At 50.0% G+C, this 8,958-nt stretch overlaps 1 protein-coding gene across 2 annotated transcripts in view; it reads left to right on the top strand.

The window, feature by feature from the left end:
* Positions 1-8,958, top strand: part of Hk1 (hexokinase 1) — a 71,519-nt gene that overhangs the window by 57,228 nt on the left and 5,333 nt on the right. For both annotated transcript variants that reach the window (XM_028776768.1, XM_028776769.1), the window contains exons 13-15: positions 2,126-2,221; positions 2,903-3,002; positions 8,047-8,230. In XM_028776768.1, the coding sequence (XP_028632601.1) occupies positions 2,126-2,221; positions 2,903-3,002; positions 8,047-8,230 (380 nt within the window). The remainder of the gene's footprint in view (positions 1-2,125; positions 2,222-2,902; positions 3,003-8,046; positions 8,231-8,958) is intronic.

Here is an 8,958-nt window from a genome sequence, read left to right as displayed (position 1 = left end):
CAGGTGGAGGGTACAGGTGTGGGTACAGGTGTGGATACAGGTGTGGGCTACAGGTGTGGATATAGGTGTGGGTACAGGTGTGGATACAGGTGTGGGTACAGGTGTGGATATAGGTGTGGGTACAGGTAGAGGGTACATACAAGTGAAGAGTACAGGTGTGGGCACAGGTGTGGGTACAGGTGTGGGTACAGGTGTGGATACAGGTGTGGGGTACAGGTGGAGGGTACAGGTGTGGGTACAGGTGTGGGTACAGGTGGAGGGTTATTGTTAGGTCTCAACCCAGGATATGTCTCACTTTGTACCTGTGGCTCCTCCCACTCTTCTCTGCCCACCTCCTACCCTGAACCTCCTGGGGGCTGGGCTTCCGCTCCCCCTCCCCAGGCCTGATCCCTATATATCTCGGTTCTTTTGGTTATGCCAGGCTCATTTTTTTGGTTGGCGACCCCTCTCTTGCCTTCCCTCCCCATCTCTCCTCTCTTGGTCCTGTCTAAGTCTGCCTGCCATGTTCAGCCTGGGCTCTTCTCTCTGGTTTCTCCCTATGTCTACAATAGAAATCATCTCCACACTTTTAGGAGTAGGCATATTTCCCATCCAGTCAGTTTCTGTCCCTAGGGGTCCCCTTATGCCAGTGCCAGAGTCAGAGGCACGCACCAGCACTCTGCCGCTGTGCGGGAGGGGCCCGGCGTGGGTGGGCATATTGTGTACGGAGAGGGAGAAGGTGATGCCCAATCCCTGAGGGAGGAGCCAGCCTGTCTGGAAGATATGCAGGCAGCCCTGCATGGCGCAAGTAGAGACATGGCCAGGGAGGGGGACGACAGTTTAAGGCCTGATTGGCAGCCCGGGGAGAGCTAAGTAAGGTGACATCATCAGAAAAACTCCAACTTATGGAGGTTGACTACAGACATGAAAACAGGGATTAAATAATTCCAGGCAAGCAACATCAAAAGGAGGGAAGTGCACACACACACACACACACACACACGGACACACGGACACACACGGACACATGGACACACGCGCACTCACACACATACGGACACACACATACACAGGGACACACACATGGACACACATGGACACACACAAACACGGACACATGTACACACACACAAACATAGACACACACACATGGACACACACACACGAACACAGACACATATGCACACACACAAACACAGACACACATGAGCATACATACATGGACACACACATGAACACACACACGGACACATGCGCACACATGGACACACACACAAGCACAGATACATTCGCACACACACAAACACACACGGGGACACACACACACGGACACATGCGCACGCACACGGACAGACAGACAGACAGACAGACACACACACACACACGGACACATGGACACATGCGCACACACATCTAAGATCAGTTGAGTCTCTCTAAACATTTTTTTAAAGGCTGGGAATCTGTTACACAGATTCCTTGTATAGCCAAGGATGGCCCATCATCTCTAATCCTCCTGCCTCTACCTCCCATGGGTTGGGATCATGAGTGCCTACGATCACACCTGCTTTGTGCGGTGCTGGGGATCAAAGCCAGGGCTCTGCATGCTGGGCAAGCCTTCCACCAGCTGAGCTGCATCTCTGGTCCTAAACTCTTGTTTATTGTTTTTTCATAAGGTCTCATTAGATAGCTCAGGCTAGCCTAGAACTTATCTATGTACCCCAGGCTGGGCTTGAACAGCTAACAGATGATCTCTTGCTTCAGCCTCTCAAGTGCTGAGATTCCACGTATGGGACACACACACGTAGGGCATTTTCCCCCAACAGCTTATAACTTCAGACGTCTGCCTATAAGTGTTACTGCAATTGTGCATCCCTTTAAACAAGTCTGCAGCCAACCTTATGGGCCTGCCTCCATTTCTCCATCTGTGAAATGGGTTTAGAAAGCACATGTCTGTGAAGATGGTGGGAAGGTGGCCAGTCCACAGGATTCCACTCATGCTTTCTTGTACTGAATGTGATGTTGTCACAGCATCTAGACACACAGCCTCTGTGGTTATGCCTGGGAGGTAGGGTATCACATTCTCCTGACTGAAGAGTGACCTGAGGGGTTACTCACCTAAACTCTTTGGGTGCCTTTCCTGTTTTAGGGAATCTTGATCACGTGGACAAAGGGTTTCAAAGCCACTGACTGCGTGGGTCGCGACGTAGCCAGTCTACTGAAGGACGCCGTAAAAAGGAGAGAGGTAACAATATTTTTTAACTGTTTGCCTTGCATGGGGTGGGGGGAGTGTTACAAAAATTAAGCTTGCTTTTTTATGAAGAATTGGAACACCACAGAAGCATGCGATTTGGAAGTCTCCCCCACCCTGCCACCCACCCCAGTCACTGCCAGCATCCAAGTGACACTTGTCATAGTTAAGGGATAATATGGGGCTGGTGAGATGGCTTGACAGCCTGCCACCAAGCCCGAGGGCCCGAGTCTGGTTCCTAGGACCCACGTGGTGGAGGGAGAGAATCCTCTCCTGTGGTTTATCCTTTGACCTACACACATGTGCTGTGGTGTGTGTGTGTGTGTTTGTGTGTGTGTGCACGAATGTGCACACACGCACACACACTAAACCATTGTGAAAAGGACAGTACACTCAAAGAGAGGTAAAATCATGACTCCTAGGGATGGAAAGTTCCTGACAACCCATACAGCCGGGAACTGCCAGGCATTTCAGAGAGCAAGCATCCATCCGACATGGATGGCCCTGTTGGCGGGAATAGACTTAGAGACAGTGTTGTACTCTGTGTCAAATTGCAGAACACAGTCAGGAAACCAACCCTGCTTCCCATAAGCCTACAGTCCAGAGCATGAACTGACAGGATTCAAGCCAGGCCCAGCTGGCCCCTCCTTACATCCGTGTCCCCTTCTTTTAAAGGAATTTGACCTGGACGTGGTGGCTGTGGTCAACGACACCGTGGGCACCATGATGACCTGTGCGTACGAAGAACCCACATGTGAAATTGGACTCATCGTGGGTAAGTACCATGAAAGGGTCTCGTCTCCAGTAAGGTGACGCTGATGTTTCCTCTTTTGTAGAAACCCAGCAGCGCAGTCGTTAGTGGGGGAACGGTTGATCTGTGGGTACCATTTTTACTCCCTCGCCTCTAGAATTCTGTGTGGAGGCAAGCTACACCCCAGGATGTCACACGTTCATTAGGATTGAACCGTCAGTCAGTGAGCTCTCCAGGAACAAGGCACAAAAAAGCTCATGTGTCCTGGGTAGATGGACTGGGGGTGCCCGGAACCAGACCATGTGCAAGAGCCTAAGGGCTGCAGACTCGAGGGTTAAAAAGGAAGGAGAGACCATCTCTACTCCTGACCGAGTTCTAGCTGGGAAGAGCCAGTGTGCTCTTGGGCACCATTCTCCATCTAAGTGACCCCAGACCGAGGTCTAGACTGCAAGAGGATTAAACTCTGTGTGTGTGTGTGTATTCGAGTGCATATGCGAGTGCGTGCACGTGTATGTACAGTGTGCCTGTAGGAATGCATGTGCCACACAGTGCCTATGGAGGTCCAAGAACAACCTTGGATGTTGGCTCTCGCCTCCACCTGCTGATATAATAAAATAGCCTAATAGAAGCAACCTAGGGCAGAAAGGAGAGAGAGGGGAGAAAGGGGAGAAAGGGGAGAAAGGGGAGAAAGGGGAGAAAGGGGAGAAAGGGTTTATTTTAGCTTCTAGTTCCAGGCTACAAATAGGCAAGAACTTGAGATAACTAGTCACATCATATCCATACTCAAGAGTAGAAAGAAATGAATGTACAGATTCACTTGTGCTCTTACCCAGTTCAGGACCCTTACCTAGGGGATGGTGCCGCCCACGGTGGGCTGGGTCTTCAACTAACATAAGATGTTCCTTCTACCCAACACAGACAGTCCCTCATTGAGACTGTCTTCCCAGGTGATTCTAGGTTGTGTCAAGTTGATGGTTAAAGTTAAGCACTGCACTCTGCAAACACTTTGTCAGTCACTAATACCTGCAAGCCCTGCTAGGTCACCCCTGCCTCAAGATCTGCAGGTTTGGGATGGGACTGACACAGGCTGCCCTCTGTACCGGGAAAGCTTTTGTGTTTGTTATTAAGCCACTTGAAACAACTATTGAAACAGAAAATCAGGAAGCACATCCAGATGAAAGGAATTCAGCTTCTGCCCCGGAGATATTATTCTTTTCTTCCTTTTGACAAAGCATTCTCCACCCAGCCCAACCTTTCCCTGCAAACCCAGCATGACTGGGCATATTCTCTTATCAGCCAGGCCTCACCTTCCTGCCTGGGAGCTCAAACCCTTTGAGAGAAGCTGGCACCAGGACTCAGCAAGCTTTTTCTTGCCTCCATCAACCAATCTCTTTGTTTAGAATTCTCATGGCCAGGGAATACAGTTTACATGTTTTGGCTTTCTTTGCATCTTCTATTTCCGGGCCTCCTTTTTCTCTCCTCTTTGTACTTTGGGTAGAAGGGAACCAAAAAACCAGAAACAATCCAGCGGGAAGGGTAGAGTGGGGAGCCATCCCCTTGAATTGAGGGAAAGCCCACTCACATCCCTGCAGGCTTTGCTGTGGCGCATGCAGTGGATAGTAGCGCCATCTCTGGGATCCTTACTCCCAGACCCTTGAGTCAGACATGGCCGCTCTAGGGTAGGTTGCCGAGAAGGGCTTTATTGTAGAGATGAGGGAAGACTTCAGCCAGAGGCATCTGGAAGCGGCCAGACTGAACAGAATAGAGATGGAGCCAGGAGAGTAGAGGTGGAGGGGATTCATTCTGAGAAGAGCCAGAGAGAAGATGAGGGGAGGGGAGAGAAGAGGGGGGAGGGGAGGAAGGGGAGAGGAGGAGAGAAAGCAAGTGAGCGAGCATGTGTGCTCAATGGACAAGATGGCTGAGTTACATATAAGAAAGAAAAGCTGGGGAGAGGGGGTTATGGGGGGGGGCGAGAAATGAGGGAGAAGCCACCAGTACTGGGTGAGACTTGTCCCGGTTTCTTTGAGACCTAGCAAAGATCTTCGTGAACACAGGCTCTGGGCATCTGTGGAAATGGCTCCTTGACTGAGTTTTTCAGTCTATGCAGTAGGACACAAGTCCAGGGACCACAAGCCAGAGGTCATGGCATTAAACCTACTGTGCGCCAGGCTGGGAGCACGGATCTCAGTGGCTAAAGACGCCTGCCGCCAAGCCTCGTGGCCTGAGCCCAGTCCCCATGTTCACTCTACAGTAGAGCAAGAGAACTGAACTCCCCCAGGAGGTGAATTCTGATCCCATACACGCGTGTACACTTCACAGTTTAAAAATAACTAGACTACTGTGAAAATATACCTCCCATTTTGTGTCCATAGCCTCTTGTGGGCTAAAACGGCACCAACTTGTGTTCCTTCCCAGTCTTGGGGGATACTGAGTAAGATACACTCTAGGGAGGTCAAACATGGAAACCAGAGGCTTCCTGGGATCCACACACCACCCAGAGCTATTCTCCTTGTCTTAGAAGCAGCAGATATTCGATGGTGTCAGTGTACTGTTTGGTTTTATGTTTTATGTCAATTTGACACAAGCTAGAGGCGTCAGAGGGCAGCTCAGCAGAGAAAATGCCTCTGTAAGATCGGGCTGGAGGCAAGCCTGCAGGGCATTTTCTTAATTAGTGATTGATGGGGGAGGGCCCTGACCATTGTGGGTGGGGCCATCCCTGGGCTGGTGGTCCTGGGTTCTATAAGGAAGCAAGCTAAGCAAGCTATGGTGAGCAAGCCAGTAAGCAGCACCCCTCCATGGCCTCTGCCTCAGCTCCTGCCTTCAGGTTCCTGTCCTGTTTGAGTTCCTGCCCTGACTTCCCTCAGTGATGAACAGTGGAATCATAAGCCCAATAAGCCCTTTCGCTTTGGTGGTGGTGGTTCAGCAACGCAATGTTAACCCTAACTAAGATAGTCTGTGGTACTAGCAAGGCAGCGAGCCACTGCAGTAGAGAGCTGGGATGTGTCCCCAGCACTCAGAAGCTTGCTGACTAGATGTAGTCACGGCAAGCGAATGGGTGAGGTACTAAAGTAGACAGTCCTCTGTGTGTGTGTGTGTGTGTGTGTGTGTGTGATCGCACATGCACGTCTGTGCAATAGCAATACATTCCTCTGTTGTAAGAGCATATAACAAAATAAATACAGCCCTATCTGAACAGGCCAGCAGGTTAGGCTTTAGGCAAAACGTAAATTAATCAAAGTTGGGCCTCATGGGAGGTGGACTGGACACTTGAGAACTGCTGCAAGTTCAAGGCCAGCCTCGTGAACATAGTAAGTACCTGGCTAGCTAGGGTTACATAGACCATGGGGTTGGTTTGCTTGTTTTAAAGATAACTCAATCCACCCCTCTTGGTTGTTTATCTCAGATTTGCCATTTAAATGCAAGTTTTTCTAGAAACAATGGGAAAGCCAAATGGTTTGTTCGATTTCAAGAAATTCACCCAGCTAGACGGTAGTGGCGCACACCTTTAGTCCCAGCACTCGGGAGGCAGAGGGAGGTGGATCTCTGTGAGTTCGAGTCCAGCCTGGTCTACAAATTACGTTCCAGGACAGCTGAGGCTACACAGAGAAACCTTGTCTCAAAAACAAACAACAGCCGGGCGGTGGTGGCACACACCTTTAATCCCAGCACTTGGGAGGCAGAGGCAGGCGGATTTCTGAGTTCGAGGCCAGCCTGGTCTACAGAGTGAGTTCCAGGACAGCCAGGGCTACACAGAGAAACCCTGTCTCAAAAAACAAAACAAAAAAAAATAAATAAATAAAATAAAAATTAACCCTGTCTCGGAAAAACAACAACAACACCTAAAACTACAGGGCTGGAGAGATGGCTTAGTGGTTATGAGCATTGGCCGCCCTTGCAGAGGACCAGAGTTCAATTCCCAAAACCCACACGGCAGCTCACAACTGTCTATAACTGAAATTCCAGGGAATCCGACCTGCTTACACAGATGTAGGGCAAACACCAAATGTACATTTTAAAGAGGGAAGTGGGGGGAGGGAGAGAGAGAGAAAGAGAAAGAAATATATATTGAGTGAGCAATAGTGGTACACACCTTTAATCCCAGCACTCAGAAGACAGAGGCAGCGGATCTCTGAGTTTAAGGCCAGCCTGGTCTACAGAGTAAATTCCAATACAGCTAGAGCTACACAGAGAAACCCTATCTCAAAAAACAAACATACATACATACATATATATACATACACACACACACACACACACACACACATATATATATATATATATATACATACAAACACATATATACGTATGGATATATATACCTCACACACATACACACTGGTGAGGGCTGGGGATTTAGTTCAATTGACAGAATGCAAGTAACCCAGTCTCTTCTTGCCAAGGATCAAGGGTCGTTGTAGAAGACGGGGCAGAAGATTGTAAGAGCCAGGGGTGGTTGTCTAGTCTAGAAAAACAGCCTTTTGCACATCTGACAGGGGAGTTGCACACATGAAATCGGAGGCTCTGACTACAGGCAGATCCTGTGTAAGATCAAGGCGGACAAAATCCCTGCACAGATGAGGGGGAGAAGGGTCATGATCGCACCCTAGCTGAGGAGCTGCCGGCACCTGACGGCTGCTCGGGGAAGGGGAGTCCGTTTTTCCGTTTTCTCTGAAGATGTGGACCCTGAGAACCTCCCTGTGCTCCAGTACCAGGTCCTAACCCACACGCAGCCAGCGTTAACTGTGCTCAGTGGGTGTGTTTAGAGGGGACCACATAGAGGGAAAAAAAGGTAGAGGATGCGGGAGGGACTATAGTGGAGGGGTTACATTTATTCCCATTCTGTGCGTGTGTGACAGCTAATTTAAAAATTGCAAGCAACCCTTGCCCTGTGCATCAGAGCTCCTGGTGTGGAGCCCCTCCCCGGTGTGAAGCCCCCGGGTGTGAACCCCTCCCTCCCCGTATGAAGCCCCGCCCCGCCCCCCATGCCCACCCCATGGCTGACTTCCGTATGAAGCCCTGCCCCGCCCCTCATGCCCACCCCATGGCTGGCTTCTGCCCCGTGTTTTAGGGACTGGGAGCAACGCCTGCTACATGGAGGAGATGAGGAACGTGGAGATGGTGGAAGGAAACCAGGGCCAAATGTGCATCAATATGGAGTGGGGGGCCTTCGGTGACAACGGGTGTCTGGACAACATCAGGACAGACTTTGACAAAATGGTGGACGAATATTCTCTAAACGCTGGGAAACAAAGGTAACCAGCCTGCTGGGTGCGGGTGAGGAGGTTGGCTGCATTCTATGGCTGCCCGGGCTTAGAAACCCATGCCTTTGGTATAGTTGGATTTTTGATTTCTGGCATGGGGTAGGGTTATTCCTAGAAGCGACTGTGACAGTGGACACGCTGCCTAGTTTGCCCTTTGGGGTCTGATAGAGTTTAGCCATGCCCCCAAATGTCGCTTACCTTTGAGGACTTCCTTCTCACTGCAAGATCCTGCGCCCCCTTGTGGCTGCTCCAAGTTTTGCAACTCAGGTCACAGATTGGTTCTCAAAAGGCAGTGTCCACTCACTCAGAAACGAGGTGACTGTCCCGGTCTCCCAAGAATAAGGTGCTTGTTCGCTGGCATAGCCAGGGTGATATGGTTCAAGTTATGTCCTTTGGAAAATAAATTGGCTTCAGTTTATTCTTGAAAGTGTTCACCGGACTTGCCCCATGCTGTGTTCAATTGGAATTCTGTTAATGACAAAACTATCAAATCCAACCAACCAACCAACCAAAACCACCAATATATGAATACAAAAATCAAAGAACTTTCTCTCTGTCCATTTAAGACTCCACTGAGATTTTGCTTAGTCTGGACCGCTGAGGGCCTTGGACTGTGTTGGGCTGTGATCTCGGTGAGACACCCACTCGCCAGGAGTCACTGTGGTGGTGACAAGAGAGAGAGAGAGAGAGAGAGAGAGAGAGAGAGAGAGAGAGAGAGA

The sequence above is a fragment of the Grammomys surdaster genome, unplaced genomic scaffold, assembly GCF_004785775.1.
Source record: "Grammomys surdaster isolate TR1022 unplaced genomic scaffold, NIH_TR_1.0 273, whole genome shotgun sequence".
Taxonomy (NCBI): domain Eukaryota; kingdom Metazoa; phylum Chordata; class Mammalia; order Rodentia; family Muridae; genus Grammomys; species Grammomys surdaster.
This window is presented reverse-complemented; position numbering and strand designations above follow the sequence as displayed.